Here is an 18,677-nt window from a genome sequence, read left to right on the forward strand (position 1 = left end):
CATGCTGGTACAATAGAGGGAGCTGTTTTGAGATTGTTGGGGTATAGTAACAGAAACCATGTTGTACTTGGCCTGGTAGAGTGATGTGCTGATACTAAGGGCCCGAAAATGGTAAATCATTCCATTCCCTGGCTGAGGAATACCTTGGAGAGATGTGTAAACATTAATGAAATGTTTGTGTCTAACCCCAACCCTATAATGGCTGAGAGGCAGGGTCCTAGTACAATCTGAAGCCACAAGACCATTAAAAATGTGCGAAAGGCAGCAGTTTTTAAAGGGAGCCTTAATTACAGTAGCAGTTCATTCGCAATGCAGGACACAAACAGCCTAATAAAGTGACTGCTGTTTTTATGCCGCTGCTATTAAGTCTGAGTAATTGATTATGCGTTGTGCACATTAAGAAATTGTGTTCGTGCTGAGTGAGGCTTACATTGAAAATAAATCAGTTTGCTTCATAATGTTGATAACGAGGCTCCTGATTCCAATTTTATTCCATCAGGGACTTTTCTTTCCTTGGGAAGACAGGCTGGCAGTGTATTAAAATGGAAGTATTGCGAACAAGGGGTGCGGGAGACGAGACATCATAAACTGCTGAAACAAAGCTTAAACAGTTTGTCAGCTGAATCCGGAATTTCAATTGCTGTCAGACACCCAACAAGTTATTTTTTTATTCTTTATTCATTCTCAGGGTGTGGGTGTCGCTGGCAAGGCTGGCATTTATGCCCTGAGAAGGTGGGCCATCATCTCGAACCACTGCAATTCTTTGTGATTTTATACAACTCAGTAGCTTGCTAGGTCACTACAGATGGCAATTTTAAGAGACAACTGCATTGGTGTGGTGACAGGAGTCACATATAGGCCAGACTGGGTAAGGACGGCAGGCTTCCTTCCATAAAGAACATTAATGAACCAGTTAGGTTTTTACAACAATCCAACAGCTTCCTGGTCACTTTTACTGGTACCAGCTTTTTATTGCCAGTTTGTTTTTAAAACAGAACTCAAATTCTCAAACTGCCATGGTGCGATTGAACTCGCGTTCTCAGGATTATTAGTGTAAATGTCTGTATTACTAATTCAGTCACATAACCACTGCTGGACCCCATTCAGGATGCTAATGATCTATTCCACCAAGACTCAGGTGGCAGCATGGACCTCATTCTTTCACTCTGCAGGTCTTTTCATTGGCTGTTTCACGGAGGTAAGCAACCATGGGTGTAGCAGATAGCCTTGATCTCCCAGCAGCTATTCATTATCTCTTCTCTTGAACTAATGGCAGCATATGAATGCAGCTACCTCTTAAAATTAGATTAATTTGGAAGTTGTGTGGTATTTAGTGTAAATGTGTTAATTTCTCACTTCTTTTGATGTGACAAGTTTAGGCCTGTGAGGGGTCACAGCTTTGGTGCAGGTTCGTCACTGTGACAGGGCATGCTGTCATTGTGACATAGTATGTGTTTTTGTCTGTCACTTTTGGATTCCATCTCTCGGCCTTGTTTTCTGTCTCGCATTCTGTCTTACACATTCACTTGTTTGTGTCATACTGTTCCCCTCTTGTCACATCGCATCAAGCTATAGTGGCAGACTGGTCTGAACAGTCAGTCCAGTGTTAAACATTCAGTATAACATCTCCATTATGCAAATATTGCAAACTTTCAATACTTGATTGGTTCCTTTTTCAAGACTGGAGGAGAGACTGGAGAAGCCGGGGTTGGTCTCCTTGGAGCAGAGAAGATTGAGAGGAGATTTGATAGAGGTGTTCAAAATTATGAGGGGTTTGGACAGAGTAGATAGAGAGAAACTGTTCCCATTGGCAGAAGTGTCGAGAACCAGAGGACACAGATTTAAGGTGATTGGCAAAAGAATGGAAGGCAACATAGGAAAAAACTTTTTTTACAGTGAATGGTTAGGATCTGGAAAACATTACCTGAAAGGGTGGTGGAGGCAGATTCGATCATGGCTTCCAAAAGGGAGTTGGATAAGTACCTGAAAGAAAAAAGTTTGCAGCGATATGGGGAAAGGACGGTGGAGTGGGACTCACTGAGCTGCTCTTCCAGAGAGCCGGCACGGGCTCGATGGGCCGAACGGCCTTCTTCCATGCCGTAACCATTCTATGATTCTAGTATAATAGAAATTCATTGGATGTAAATATTTACGCAGACTAAACGCAGAAAGTGTTTAAAATACAATCGATTGTTGGCTTGAGTGCATTCCAGCACCTGCTCTTTGTAAAGAATGCTTCTATTTGTGACTTTCTAAGTCACTATCTATTCACCAGAGATTGGTGGATAAACATGAGTCCCTTCGGAGAAAACATTGATATCAAGTCACTTGATCCTAACCCTGCAGTGTCACTGGCTTAAAGGGGAAGGAAACTAGCAATATTCCACATAAATGTCCTTTTGTTATTTTTGCTGTTAATTTTAGTTTAAAAAAAAAATACAAATATTTACTCAAGAATTGATGCCTTTACTGTCAGTAGTGCGCTGCTTCGTGATGTGGTCTGCTACTGGGAAGTAAAGCTTTCTTGCAGCCCATTCAACTTTTGCTGCCTTTTTTAAGATGTATCTGCGGCTCTATGTAACACTTCAATAGCTGTATGGCAGATTTCTCAGCATGTTGTAATAACGTTTCCCCATAATTGATGTCCAATTAAATTTTAAATATATATTTTTTTAAGGCTTCACGTACAACTGTAAAGGAATATTTACGCGGGAAATATTTGTTTCCCTTTACAATCATTCTGGTGAATAAAAATCTCATTACCAGCCATCTGATATTTTTTCAATATTGTAAATCTTTTCCCTGGAAGTAAAGATTACGTTGCGGCGCCGATGACATCATCGGGCCGTGGCATATGAATGTTAAGTAGGCCCTCGCCTGCCTTTAGTGGGAGCCTCGTCAATGTCATGAGTCACCGTCATAAGAATGTTGCCAGCCGGGACCAGTGGTTTGGAGCCAGAACTTTCAAATTTTAACCCCTCCCACATGCCATTCTCGCTGGACGAGGAGAGTTAAAATCCCGGCCACAGTCTTCCCAGCAGTCGGACTGGGCATGTTCGTGGCACGTTTAGCCCGTCATTGTCATCATCTCTAACATGGGTCTTGAGCAATATTAAAGCATCTTTACAGGTCCTGCGCTATTGTCTTCAACTATGTTGGGACAAATGCATATTTCAAGCTCTCTTTTTTCTGAAGCTTCTTGAAGACAGAGCAGCATATCTTAAGGAAAATGCCTTCTTTTTACGGGTATTACAACTTTAAAGACATATGTTGTTATAAAACCATAATGGATCTAATGCCCAGTGCCTTCGTTACCACTTGTGGAAGCTGAGAGGACATGCCTACAGCTTCTACTTTCACTAACAAATGGGTCGATGTCGGGACTTTAACCTACTTTGTCATTTGTGACACTTTCCAATAATACTCTCAGCAGTGACTGAGGAAACCAATGCTGCTGGTGTTCAAGGGGGCTGACATTCCAAGGCCAGGCTCATCTCTATCATAAGTGCTGGAGGACGGATGAGGTAGAACCAGAGTACATTCAAAGGAGGCCAGGAATTTCAGGGATGGGAGCTTCCACCCGCCCACACATCAAGAAGCCGGGACTGGACTCCACCAGGAAATTTAGCTCAGTCCATCTCCTGATAAGCCTGACAGAGCCTACCACAGAGATAAAAATAGATAAAGAGGATGTACTTAAAAGGTTGGCAGTCCTCTAACTTGATTGTGTTCTTTAACAGAGAGGGTTGATGAAGGTAGTACGATTGATGTATATGTGGACTTTCAAAATGTGTTTGACAAAGAACCACATAATAGACTTGTTAGCAAAATGGATATTTGTACACAAGGATGAGAGTTTTAAAAATCGAGGCGTTGCTAGACCAAGCCAATGTAGGTCAGCGAGCACAAGGGTGATGGGTGAATAGGAATTGGTGCGAGTTAGGATTCGGATAGCAGAGATTTAGGTGAGCTAGTTTATGGAGGTTGGAAGATGGGATCCTGGCCAGTAGAGCATTGGAGTAGTCGAGCCTGGAGATAATAAAAGCATTGATGAGGGTTTCAGCAGCAGATGTGCTGAGGCAGGGATGGAGGTGGAAGTAGATGGTCTGGTAGTGGAGAGGATATGGGATCAGAAGGTCAGCTCGAACACTGCTTTGCAAGCTGCAAAGTTGGACTGAGCCGTGTTTGGGGAGACCTTCTCCGGAACACCTGCACTGCATCGATAGGCCATGGCATCAACTGACTTTTCGGGCCTCCTTTGGGGTAGGCGCCACAAATGCGATGGTCCTGCTCGAGTACTTTAATGACCACTTCCCTGTAATGTGTAGCAGGTTGTACAGCTGACTGGGAGTTGCACAGTAATGCGCTTCTTCAGCAGAGCAGGTCTCGCTGTATTTCAAACGGCAGGTCTTTATTCTGTTCATGGGTATAACGCTTGTCTGTGATCCACTCTACAACACAGAGATGGAACATTTCAGCATGTATTATATCGTAATGCACTCTCTATTAGAGGGGTTATAATACTCTGTGTGGTTATATAGTAAAATTTCCAATGTAGGGTTACGTAATGCACTCTGTGTTTCGTGGTGTAATATTCCTATATAAAATTAATTCCATGTAGGAGCTCCTAGCCCTTACGCCTACTGCATGTGGGAAAATCACAGATCCATATTAACATACCTGTGGCACAGCACATTAATACTCCTACACCTGCACAGCTTTTTGTGTTATATTTAGTTATAGAAATAACCTTTCTCACAATCGCATCTCATTCTCCAAAACCTTCTCCATGATGTTCCCAGTTGGCACACAGCTAAAGGAGTAACTTTCATTTGATCTCTCTCATCCCCTACAGTCATACTAATTACCAGAGTAGCACCCAAAATCTCTATGGAAGTGTTAGGAATTGACTCCCAGTTCCTGTATTATATCCATATTTTATTTTTCTCTTTTTAAAATGAGTCACTGGGACCAGCTGGAGGTAGTCCTCTACATCTGTGTAACGTATTTCTAATATTGGTAGAAGTGCAGGGAATTGCAAACGCAGAATTACAGCACTTCTTCAATGTTCTGCCAAGCTAGCTAATAGAACTTGTAGTCCATGTAAGAAAATTCCAGTCCAGTGTCAAATGATGTGTTTTTAATGGTAATTGCAATTGGTGCTGATTCCCTTCTAATTACAGTGGAATATGTGTGATTTATATGAAGTGTCTTTTTTTCGGTTTCTCAATTTTCTTCCTCTCTTGAAGTTACTGAGTCATGCTGAGGTACAGTTCCATAGGCAGCAACTACATTCTGAGACAAGTGCCCATTAGTATCAACCGTGGCTCAAGGGTAGCTCTCTCGTCTCTTGAGTCAGAAGCTTGTGGGTCCAAGTCATGCTCCAGAGACTGGCACACATAATCTAGGCTGACATTTCCTCGCAGTACTGAGGGAGTGCTGGACCATCGGCGGTGCCGTCTTTAAGACAAGTCGTTAAACTGAGGACCAATCTGCCCCTCAGGTGGATGTAAAACACCCCGCAGCACTATTTATAGAACATCCCAGATGTTCTCCCGATGCCCTGGCCAACATTTATTCCTCAACTAACATCACAAAAACAATGATCTGGTCATTTATTTCATTACTGTTTGTGGGAGCTTACTGTATGTAAATTGGCTGCCAATGTTTGCTACATGACAACAGTGGTGCGTTCACTCCAAAAGTACTTAATTGGCTGTAAAGCACTTTGGGACGTTCTGAGGTCGTGCAAGACACTATATAAATGCAAATCTTTCTTTCATCCCGCATTAACGAATGTCAGCTGAGGGGAATCTAACAGCCAAATCTAACAATGTTGTTTTCTCCCACACACCCCAGGCATATACGCACACACCCTCCTCCAACAATCTTGCCGAAATAGTGATTGGGGATGAGAAACCTCGTTGATTTTCTCCTTATCCTGCTTCTCCGACAAGCTCTGTGCTGCTATGCTGCTCTACCAAGTCAGGTATTGGGTAACTCAGCACAGACTAGGGAGCAAACTTTTGAATATCTCGTAGCCTGCATGGCTTTGTTTTACACCAGAAGTTGCAAGTACCAACTCATCACTGAGACATGATGGTCCCGAAGGTCAACAAGGGTTCCGCCAGTCTCTTGTCAGGTTACAGTGGGAAACTGTAAGCTAGAATTGACCCCCTTCACTAAACTGTTCCCAGTATATGACCACCCCCAAGTATTACTAACTGTATGCAGATTTGTACTAATGCAATCTTTCAAGCAAACATTTTAAGATTTGCAGATTAAATTTGAGGATCTTTTGGGTCAATTTCTGTTGCCATTGACCCAGCTCCCTGACAAGTCAACCAATTTCAGTATATGAACCATACAGATCAGGAAAGATGTTTTTCCACTGGAAGATAGAAGGTTAAGGAGATGTTTAAATTATGAAATGTTTTGTGAGGGTAAAAAGGGAAACCTAGTTTCCACTGATTAGTGAATCGGTAGCAGGGGGACATAGATTCAGGATTATTAGAACATGGAATATTTTGTCAAGGTGACTATTGAGGTAGAAATTATAACATCTTTTGAAAAGGAATTGGATAAGTATTTGGAAAGGAAGAATATAGAAGGCTACTGGGATAGGGCAAGGAAGTGGGATTAGATTAACTAGAGCCAGTTAAAGAGCTAGCACGAGCACAGGTGTGATGGGCCAAATAGTTTCCTTCTGTGTTATAAGTTCGATGATTCTGTTGCTATCAATAACTTTTCTCTTCTCTTGCAGGGAAACCAATTCAGATCAAGCCCAGATTTTGACTGACTTCTGTAGGCGTCCCATCACAAAACCGTCTTAACACCAACCAGGTGGCTGGGAAGCAGGCAGGGGCCTTCCTTGGGACAGTTTGTCTACCTTGAGTGAAACTGTACGGACAACCAGCAGACAACAGTTTGGCCTACAATTCCTACTATTGTTTTGCACAAGAATTTTCTGTGAAGTTTTTCTCTCATGTAAGGACCCAGAATGTGGTCCTGCAAAAAAACTGTCAGCAACATCACAATTGCAAATCTAGCGGTGTTTACAAATCACCTCCACCTGCCATCCACAGGGAATGAAAGTAATTGTATTTAAGCAAAGATTCTAGTATGAAATGACCGCTTGGTCTCTGAACCCAGGGGATATGTTTGAGTTTTATTTTCTTGTCCACACCAGTGGAGTAACATTTATAAATTGTGGTCTTTATATTCTCATAGACTCTCAGATTTTTTTAAAACTCAGCTGCCTCCAGTTTTATTAAATATTACACAGTCTTGATCCTTGTTATTTTGCTTGTGATGTTTGTGGTGTGTGATACTTGGAGCTTTACCTTGTCTAGGTGTGCTTGATGGGTAGTGTAGTTGGAGCTTTGCTCTGCAGCTAACCCATTCTGTACCTGACTTGGAAGTTCTTCATGCTTAAAATGGATGGGAAAGTGGAAAATGGTTGTATTCTCCAGTGCTAACACCGTTTTACCTTGATGGACACTAAATTTGCTCCCCCAAAATAAAATCCAAACACAAAGCATTTCTAACTATCCTCTGAATCAGGGGAATAGTTTGCAGCTGTGAACTAACTTCCCTGAAGCTGTTTAGATACATTATTTATATACTTGTGGAGTTTTTAATTACAGTAATGGTGATAGTTGATGAAGAGTGCATTTTGCTTGATATGTAGCGATGTCTATAAAAGGTTATTAACAATTTTCGATCCTTTTTTGTAATCTGTCATCAGTATCTATTTTAAGGCTGTGCTACACTAGATTATGCACTGCCTTCATATTGAATATATTAGAATGGGCAACATTGCAAAGTGTTGATGCTCGATGCCATGGAGCGGAGATCTGCCCCACTCTACTCAGCAGCAATGTGCATGGTGGAGCCTGTGACATGGCAGAGCAAAGGAGAATGGACGATCCACAGGAGAGTCACACCTGAGCAATCCCTGGCTCCTTTGAGCAGACGTTCACACCGAGTCTTGACAGAGTGGGTGCAGACAATACCACCCACCAACCTCGGCTGCCATGTGTCAGGCCAGGTGAACAAAGGAAAAAGCAGAATAATAGAGACCAGGGGATGATTATCTGGAGAAATACCTCACAGAGAAAGAAAAGGAAAGTTAGTTTTTAAAGGCGTAGCTCACACCGGCTTGGTAAATGTGTGTTAGAATAGAAATGACCAATTTTATCTATTAAGAGGAATGATTTAATATATTTTATTCTTACACTCTGCAAGAACTACATATTAAAGATTTCAGTATTTAAAAATATTTCAGTACTTCCGTACTGTATTCCTAATTGTGGCCATACCGTTAAAAGCTCCATCATGGGGCCAATGAGGAAGCTGACTTCACTGGATAACAAGATCAGCTCATTCACATGATTTTATGATGCTCAAGGCACATTACAAAATGACTTGCTGCATGTGCCAGGGCTGCAATGTTGGGCGCCAGCAGCCACTAAAGAGCATTCTGCAGCGAGCAATTTTCGATGGGAAGAGGGACAGAGAACAGAGGACAAGGGAAGGGAGAGGTGCACCTCAGGGAATTTAATAAAATGTATATTTATATATAATGCAGCCTGCACTTCAACGCCTTTTTAATTAAGGTGCTATATCTGGAGCCCTGCTAGACAGTTCAGCCGCATTATGGGGCTTAAGTTGAATTCAAGTTGCAGGCCAAGCTGAGCCTTGCGTACAGGCTCCCAGACCTCTGCACATTGGATTGAGCTGTGGTGTGTTGTGAGCCTCAGATCTCCACGCCTGAGAGAGTAGGCATCCATCGTGCTTCAGCATAAAGCTTGGTCATATCTTTAATATTGTTGTTTAGGTAAGACTAGCTGCCGGTTGGTATGAAGGAACAAAAATCGTGTGTATGCAGTGACATTCCCATTGACATCTCAGAAATGCGCATAGCATTGACTATTGTACATAATGTTTTGTGTCCCACAGATAGAAGGATTCATAATATGAGTAGTCTTTGTTATTTATTGACTGCATATTGCTTTCCTGGAGAATTCATTTCTATTTAATACTTGTTAAATATGTTATATTTTTTTCTTGCCGTTTATAAATGAATTTTGGTGATTATTGTTGACTCCACCTTTTTTTCAAAGATCAAGCATGTTTTCTAAGCAAACTATTCAGTAGAGCTTCTTTCTGTAAGACCTATTCTAGTTTTGTAAGTCTAGAGAATCCCGGTGTAAGCAGCCAGTCCACTTTCACTATATTGTATAGAATTCTAATGGATCAAAGATCACTGGAAGCTTTAACTATTAACCAATGGGAGTTATATTGAAAGAAAGCACATCCATTTATCTAGTACATTTCACATCCTCAGGATGTCCCAAAGCACTTTACAACTAATGAATTATTTTTGAAGTGTATTTACCATTATTATATAGGGTAATCTTCACACAGCAAATTAGATTAATGATCAGTTTATATATTGATGGTATTAGTTGAAGGATGAACGTTGCCTTGACCAGAACCATTTTGAAATAGCCCAATGCCGCCTATTCAAAATCACCACCGCTAGTACCGCCTCTTAAAAAGGAAGGCACCGCAAAGACTGTATTCTCACATAGTATATTCAAACTCATATATCCTACGGTGCTACTGGAAGAAGAGCAGGCAGTGTCGTGGCCAGAATTTCTCCCTCAATCAACAACATAAAATAAAAACAGATTTGCTATGTACAAATTGGCTTCTGTGTTTGCGCACATAACAGTGACTGCACTTTAAAAATAATCCTTTGGTTATAAAATATTTTGAAACATCCTAAGTTTGTGATAAGGTGCTACATAAATGTAAGTTTTTTCTTTCTATATGATGCAATGTTTACGCCAGACAGTCCATTTACCCACTGAGCCTTTTAGCTGGAAGGGGCTCCAAGTATATTTCTTGTTTTTGTTCTAATCCACAGGTTGGTTGGGACCAGAAGGTGGAAGGGAAATTGTATGAAAGCGCTTTCCTGGTTGAGCAATCTGTTGCAAGACCTAAAAATATCAACAACTTGAGTGACAGTGCTGTTGGAGTCTGTCCCTAATGTTAATCCCTTAATGTCTTGGTCCCATCTATATATGCAGCTGTTAATGAAAAGCCATGTGCATTGACGTGTGTGCAAGTCTGGGGCAGAGCTGATAATCTTTCTCTGTTTGTGTGGCTCCGGAGAATCACATTCCAGCTCCTTCCAAAACTGTGATGATGACTCGAACCTATCTATCGAGGCTACTGGATACTTAGGAGCTGATTACAAGGCAGTAATCCAATCACAGGGTGCAGAGAGTTTCAAAAACCGTCAGAAAACTGAATGCATGGGCATGAGTTATAGGCTGGAATCAAATCGATGGTTTGCATGATGTATAACGGTTGCTTTTGGCAGAGTTACTGGCTGAATCTAAATGAGGAGTTTGGGTAATTTAATAAACTGATGTAGAAGTCGTGATAACCAACGAGGTGAGTTTTCTAACGAGTCATTCTAGAGAGTTTGATTTTATAAAGAAAAAAATTACATTTATATAGAGCCTCTCATGTTCTCAGGACGTCCCAAAACACTCCAATGAAGTACTTTTGAAGTGCAGTCACTGTTGTAGGTAAATGCGACACCCAATGTATGCGCAGCAAGATCCCACAAACAGTAGTGAGATAAATGACCAAGTAATCTGTTTGAGTGTTGGTTGAGGGATGCATTTTGGCCAAGACACAAGAAAAACTTGCCTGCTCTTCTTCGAAGCATGCTAAAGGATCATTTACATTCACCTGAGAAGGCAGATGAAGTTTGTTTTCCATGGTTGGTTTAGGCTATTTAAGATCTGATCTGTGCTTTTTTTTCCAATAGGAGGATTCAGACTTATCAGTACCTGTACTAAGAAAACTGGGTGAAGGGTGAGGGCACATAAGGCAGATTGGAAGAGACTGTGATATAAATCGGGTGATATCAACTTGGCTCAGTTGGTAACATTCTCACCTCTGAGTCACAAGGTTGTGGATTTAAACTCCCCTCCAGGGACATGAGCACATAATCTAAGCTAACACTTTAGTGCTGGGAAAGATCTGTGTGTTCCTCTGAGTTTTCTCATCATGACCCTCTAAATTGTGCTGACCTACACAATCTTCCTTTTCCCTCCATCCTCTGTGTGTTGAAATCAAGACTTTTCTTCTACTCTAACTTATTCTTTTGCAGGACATCCTTATTTCCTTCAACAATCTTCAAACTTTAATATAATTTTCTTTCCTATTTTTATCCTGTTGCTGTCCCACACCATAGGCCTTAGTCTGTTACCTGAGTTTCTCAATTTAAAAACAACTATATAAAGGTAAATATTTACATTGGTGTTTTCCCTTTAAACTACTGTTTCAAGTTGTTGATGGAAACACATTTTGCTGTCCTGGTGATGCAACAGCGCCAAAGCTCTTTCCAAATCTTCAGGCCCACAGAATTCAAACCGAACAAATTAGTGAATAAGAAATATAAGTGGCAATAGGACTGAATTTCCTGGGTTTGAAGGGATAAATTGCCAGGACATGGGACCACAAGTTGGAAAGTACTTCTTTACTGTGACTGTTTGCAAGTTTTTTGACCCTATGGAGAACATCACAGCAGAGCCTAATTCTGCCCATGCCCAATATCGACATGCGCACATTCAGCTCGATAGTCGAAAGACAATAAGGCTAATTTATAATCGACCGACTTAAATTAGTTCACTCAGGAACCTGTGATGTCCTAAGGATGTGAAAGGCACTATATAATTGCAAATTTCTTTATCTAATCCCCTCAGTTAGGCTTCAGCCTATAACATGCTCCCTTTATTCCCATTACTCCTCGCTTCTATTATTCAATATTTAAACCATTTGAACCCCTCGATTAAATTCCAGTCTGTAACATAATATCAGGTATCTTTTATTCCATATGTAAATTATCTGGCACTCTCTATTAGATTCCAGCCTGTAACCCACTCCCAGGTATCCATTGTTCTATATAAAATAGATTATTTTACATATAAACCACCTAATTATATTCATGGTTCCCCCCCCCCCCCCCATTCACAGCCCTGCCCCCTATTTATATTAATGCCCCCCATTCACAGCTCTGTCCTCTATTTTTGTTCATGGTTTTTCGCATTCAGAGTCTTTCCCCTTATTTAAATTCATGGTTTAGCCCATTCACGGCCCTTCCTCCTATTTATAGTCATGGTTTTGCCGATACACGGTCTTGCCCCTTATATTTTTATTCATGGGTCCCCCCCATTTGTCCCTCCCCCCCCCCCTCCAACTCTCTTCCACTAAAAGATCCCACATCCACCCAAATGTTCCCTTTGTGGTTAAAAAAAAAATTTGGGAATATCTTCTCTGCCACTGAATTTTATTTTTCCCAATAAGAACAGATTTAGATCCATAGCTGATTAATTTTAAAGCTGCTATCATCCTTGTGACCTTTCTTTGAACTGTTACAGATGTGTTTGACTTATTTCGAAGTACAATGGCCAAAACTGGGCTCAATGTGATTAGATTTTGTCCTATGTTTGAGCTTGTAATTATGCTGCCGAGCGCAGAATTGAGCCACTCAGAACAAGCAGATCCCAGGTTTGATTTCTGGTCTGTGCTGAGTTAACACATCAGGCTGTGGAAGCACTCCAATTCACCATATCCAATGGCCTATACTGGAAACTGCACATGCATAGATGTCGTGAGGACAGGGCCAAGCTTGGATGTGACGCCATATGTAGTCAAATAACCTGCTGAGACGAGTCTAAGTTGGCACACAACAAATGAACCCCTTGGAGGGGATACTGAACACTTTGGAGGGGGTACGATACCCCAGCAGCAGTCAACACCTTTAAGAGAGATGGGATATTAGCAGGCAAGAAAATCTTCTTATGCAGTGGAGAATTAATATTTATTTTTAAAAAACACATCCAGTGATGGACCTACAGATGCTGACAAGGTGGATCAGTGAAATAGGTGGCAGAGCACTTGTACACCTGTTAAGGGTAACTGAAATCCAGCGATGCAACAGGCATCCCGAGTACCTCAGAATATCTGGGTGTGTCCTACTTTATAATTATTTGCTACCTGCCGATTTTAGCATCACGTATTGACACACGCACGCTGTTGTTGAACATTCTGCTGGCCCTCGGATTTGATTACACCTGACATGAAGGAGGGTTCTTGTTTGGCTGAGAGCTGGAATTGATTTCTCAACCGGGGGAGGCAAAGCTACTTTTGAACCGGAGATTTCAAGTTAATTTGTTGATTGAAAAATTGTGCAGTTGAATAACTTTGTTTAAACTTCAGTCCGTGACATGCTCAGTTGGTAAAGCAACCAAACCGTAATGATCAGGTATGATTCCCCTCTATGTGCCAAGTCAGCTGATCTTAATCATGGCAGCAAGAGGGACACTACGGTTAGTGTCCGTATCCCTGCTCAATGGTGAGATGGGTGGGACACTACAGGTGATGTTTTGGGGAGAATTTTAACCCCAAAAGACAGATGTTGAAAAAACAGAATCCTGACCCCAACCCACCAACTTCCGGTTTTAATGCAGGCAGGACAAGAGGCGGGCAGCCAACCTGCTCCCAGGAGCCGGGTCGCCCAGTTAAATATTAAAATGAGACTGCGATTTAACCAGCATTTCAAATTTAACTGTGGCTGGTCGGGTTCTGCAGGACTCAAGGAACCCACCAGCTAAAGTAAGGCAAGAACTGCTGGACCCAGAAGGTAAGTGCCTCTACGCTTACCTCCTGGATCCAGCATATCTGCCTCATGTACTCCCCACAATCAGAACCCCTCCCCACCTTGAGGCTTCTGATTTGTCCCTCCCCCAATGCTTCCCTCCCCCTGATCCTCTGGCCCGAATCCTCTCCCTCCAGCCCCCGACCAACCAACCCTCACCTGATGATCCCTCTGCGGCCTAATGCTGCAGGCCTACCCATCTGCATCCAGCCAGCCTCTCCATTTGGCTGGTAAATGGCAGAGAGGGCGTTTCTGGGATGTCTCGTGCAGTGGAGACACTCCTGCTTGCTCTTGGCCTCACGAAATAAAGCTTTGGACTCACCTCTTCCGACTGCATCTCCATACCCAAGCCCTGCTTAAAACTACATCAGGATCCTTTTGACATAATAAGCCCCCAATTTCCATAAGCGTACAAAGCTCCCACCTGCTATCGGGAGGCCCCTCACCGCCTGCAAAATCCTGAAGGTTACTAACGAAAAATATCTGCGCTCCACCCCTCTCCAATTGGTCAGTCCTGCACTGTCAGAGGTGTCATCTTACTGATGAGACATGAAACCAAAGCTTCATCTGCCATGCACAAATTGGCTGCTGTGTTTTCTACATTATAACAGCGACTACACTTTCAAAATGACTTCATTGACTGTAAAGCATTTTGGGATGACCGGAGATCATGAAAGGCAGTATATAAATGCAAGTCTTTAACAGAGCTTACTGTTTTGTTCTTGTACAAGACCTTGGTTAGGCCTCAGTTAGAATATTGTGTCCAGACTTTGTCTCCTCACATGGTGGGTGATATTGAGGCTTTTGAAAGGATGCAGAGGAGGGCCACAAGCTTAATTCCCAGTCTAAAGCATCTTAGTTACCAAGATAGGCTCAAAGAGCTTGGTCTCTATATACTTTAGAGAAGCATAGAATTAGGAGTGATTTGATCAAGATTTATAAGATGATGAAGGGATGAAATGGTGTTTGTGTAGACACATTGTTCCAACTGAATAAGTTAGAGAAGATCAAGTGGACCCGTGGAATACACTGCCGGCTCATGCAGTGAACACTGATTGCTGAATTCCTTCAAGAGAAAGCTGGAGCTGTGTCTGGCTGTGGCGGAGATCATCGCTTAACAGAGGTAGGTACGGTATAACAAGCAGAGCTAGAGTGATCTCCTGGACTAGTTTTGAGTGCATAAGGGGGTCAGAGAGGAAATTTCTTTTTTTTTAAATCCCCCTCATGGACCAGGGTTTTTACCTCGTTTTTCATCTTTCCCAGGAGACTATGGCTCAGAAATCCCGGTCGGCTGCTTCCCACAGGCAATCGGGTAAAAAAACTTTTTTTTTTAAATGCGCACTTACTCAAGTTTCCCCCCCTCCTGCTAAAACGGTGCACCTCCATGTGCTGCGCCGAGTTTCCGGTAGAAAAAGTGCGCAGAAAAATTAAGTAATGATTCTTGCCGATCCTCGGGTGTTGTTTTCCTGCAGCGTGGCGCAGCACAATGTGAGGGGGCAGAGCTAGGGCTGTACTGGCTAAACAGAGCTGTCAGGGGGGGCGGGGCTAGGGTCCAGCGTCTGTTTCAATGCCGGCAGCGTTGCGCATGCGCGATGGAGCGGTTGCGCATGCGCAATGGTGTATTAACATGCATCTCTCCCCTCCCTCCTGCCTTAAAATGCTGTGTTTTAACACACAGTCCCTCCCCCGCCCCCAGCCTGCCGCGTTGAGCATTCTCCCTTCCCCCCCCCCTTAAGATGCCGCATTCTCCTGAACCTACCCCAGGCCGAAGGGACTCCCCGCAGTGCATCTCTTACCTCCCCCCTCCTTAAAATGTCCCATTTAGCTCCCAGAACCCCCCCTCCCTAGCCTGCCGCGTTGAGCATTCTCCCTCCGTCCCCCTTAAGATGCCGTGTTCTCCGTGTTCTCCCGCACCTACCCCAGGCCGAAGGAACTCCCACACAGACAGCTGCTGCCAACTTTAGTTCAAGGTAGGATTTACTTCAGTTCTTTACTTGTTAATTTAATCATTTACTTCATTTTTTATTGAATGCTTATTACTTTTTGTGCTTTGTTTGGTGCTTGGTGGTGCTTTTAATGTAGTTACTTGCACTGATTTCTTAACTCTAGGTAAGGTTTTTCTGTGCATACAGAAGTGCCAACATACGCTGGCCTAAGTTAGTTTGGAGCAACTATTTGCTGGCCAAACTCGCTTAAATGGCCAAAACAGGCGTAAGTGGCTGGGAACGCCCCCTTTTGGGAAAAAAACTAAACTTAAAAAAAAAACCTAACTAACTCACTTACACTGGCCAGAATTGCAATTAAAAAGATACTCCAGAAAAATCAAGTTGCTCCAAAAAAAACGGAGCAACTCTGGGGAAATTTGGGTCCCTTATCCTTCTGCACCCACGCGAGTTCCCAGTCCTGAGGCACATCGGGACGTGCGCAGGCCTGGAGCTGGAGTCACATAGCTCTGGGCAGCCAATCAGGGCAAGTATGTTCTCATTCACAATTATGTGAACACCGTAAGTTGCAGTTTCCATTATTATGAATGAGAAACAGCTCCCATAATAAAAATAATAACAAAACCAATAATAAAAATTAAAAAAATACACCACATATTTTTATTAATTTAAATTAGTTATTTATGTATTTAAAAAATATATATTTTTCCGATTTTTTTAGTTTTTAAAATTATGGTTTAAAATAAACTTACGATAGTGGGAAGGGTTTTTAACAATAAAATGTGTTTTTATAATTTTATTTTAAAATGTTTTTGTGTATTTTAAAACTCTTACGCCTGTAAAAGTAGGCTATGCGCCTGCTTTTATCATGTGCAAGAGTTTTGAGGACATTTGCTGGGCAAGATATGGGTAAATCCCACAATCTTGCCCTTGCAAATGTCCTCGCTCCCGAGATACGGAAGATCTGTCAAGCACCAGCTTGACAGATCAGAACAGTCGGTTTTCAGCACTTGCGTATTGTGCGCTGAAAACCGGCTTTTGCGATGCCTTCCCAGCTCTGTAGACACTCATTACGGACCCGGGAGGCTGAAATTTCTGCCCCTATATGGCTTGCAATTGTGTGGGACAGGCAGGATAAACTAGTAGATCTTTTCCTCTCCCATCATTTTTCGTATATTTGTATGTATTACCGATCGCTACTGACACACAGGCGTCGATTTTTAACTGGGGGGCCTGTTCGGGATGGTCAGGGGTGTGGGCAGAATGGAAACCCCCTCGGGAATCTCAGAGTGAGGCCTGGGCCTTATTTAAATAATCCAAGACAGTTTCCCACCCGAAACTGGCAGGACTGATGTCAGGGCCGGCTGACAGGAGTGAGGAATCGGCTTGGGAGCCTCAGGATGCCGGGGACCACGGCACATAGTTGGCGCTGGGCAAAGGCTTTGGCAGCCAGTGCCAGCGCCGAGAGAGGCAAGGCCGGGCCTGGGGTGACCCGAGGATTCCTTGTGGGGCCTGGGGGAAGCAGTCCGGCTCCTCCCGGCCCACAAGAATTTCACAGGAAAGTAATTTTTTTAAATTTAATTTGGCCAGTTAACGCCTCCCGCCAGGTTTTTCTGGCGGGTATGACACCAGGCGGGTCTCACCCTGACTATGTGAAAATCACATCGCGGCACAGGTGATGTCATTTAAATTAGGGCCTCATTTGCCTGCAGTGGGAGCCTTGGCCGGCTTCAAAGTCAGTAGGATAAGATGTCGCCGGGCGTAGATAGTGAGGCCTCGGAACGGTAACCCCTCTCATGCACCATTCTCGCCAAGTGAGGACATTAAAATCGAGGTTAAAGAGTTCTTCTTGTACCATCACTGATGGGTGCTGGCCCATAACTTTTTTTTAATATCAGGAAACCTAGTCGAAAGGCCAAGACCCATAGCACAAGACTCCACCATAGCTAAATAGATTTTTGGACTCTAGAGGAATTAGGGATATGGAGATCGGGCGGGAAAGTGGAGCTGAGGTCGAAGATCAGCCATGATCTTATTGAATGGTGGAGCAGACTTGAGGGGCCGTATGGCCTACTCTTGCTCCTAATTCTTATGAAAGGAGTAGCAGAGAAAGTGTGAAAATGAAGTTGTGGTTGGGTAACTCGAAGCTTGAGTTTTATAAGTCTGTAGATTGTTGGAGGAAGGGAAGTCTGGGGGAGAAAAAGAATTGCCCAATTTTGCAGTTCTGGAAAAGAATGTTAGAATGGGAGGAAATGGAGTGAGCCTTAGGTTGTGCTAAGTGAGTGCAGTGAGCAGGATTGTGAATTTGGTGTTTCAGAGGAACAAGAAAGGAAAGTTCAAGGGAACAATGGCCAGAGTAGTGTCAGTAGTGACCTGGACCATTATGATGTTACAAGGGGATCTAAAAGAGGTATCATCCCCTTTAAATAGACACAACAGAATGCACAGCAGTTGCTTTAAATTTATTTATTTCCCTACCATGAGAAGCTTTTCTGCATTATCTGATGTTTACCAGTAGGGGTCAGTATAGGAGATTAGTGGCTGAGGCTGAGACCGGTTTACAAATAATAATTTATGACATTCAAGAAGATTATTATCCTGCAGACTGTCACTACAGAATTGCCGTTACATATACTCCTGAAGTGACTATGTATCTGTCAAAATGATACACTGGTGGGATGTAACCAATTCTTCTTAACTTTACAATAAAATTGTTGTGTGAAAATAAAAGGGTTTTTCATATAAAAGAGAACCAATAATAATCTGCTTTCCCTCCTCGCAGCCAATTTCAGTCCGTCCTAAACGTTCCTCTTTCACTTCCAGTTGTCAGCCTACAGACATCGCACAGAAATGTTGCATTTGACTATTTCTGCGCCCAGTGATAAATCATTTAACTAGCAGACTTGGAGAGATCCACGGCTCCCTCAGTGGGTTCAGGCACCAGCTGGTGTGGTAATCGGCAATGCAGAACAGGAGAGTCCCAAATCCCC

The 18,677-nt window shown here is 42.8% G+C and overlaps 1 protein-coding gene across 2 annotated transcripts in view; it reads left to right on the top strand.

Annotated features, from left to right (window-relative positions):
* The window catches only part of zc3h3 (zinc finger CCCH-type containing 3), a 345,175-nt gene extending 336,105 nt beyond the window's left edge, over window positions 1-9,070 (top strand). For both annotated transcript variants that reach the window (XM_070895144.1, XM_070895151.1), the window contains exon 12: window positions 6,764-9,070. In XM_070895144.1, coding sequence (XP_070751245.1) covers window positions 6,764-6,795 — 32 coding nt within the window. In that variant the 3' untranslated portion in view covers window positions 6,796-9,070. The remainder of the gene's footprint in view (window positions 1-6,763) is intronic.
* The last annotated feature ends 9,607 nt before the right edge of the window (window positions 9,071-18,677 follow it).

This window comes from Pristiophorus japonicus, chromosome 1, assembly GCF_044704955.1.
Source record: "Pristiophorus japonicus isolate sPriJap1 chromosome 1, sPriJap1.hap1, whole genome shotgun sequence".
NCBI lineage: Eukaryota > Metazoa > Chordata > Chondrichthyes > Pristiophoridae > Pristiophorus > Pristiophorus japonicus.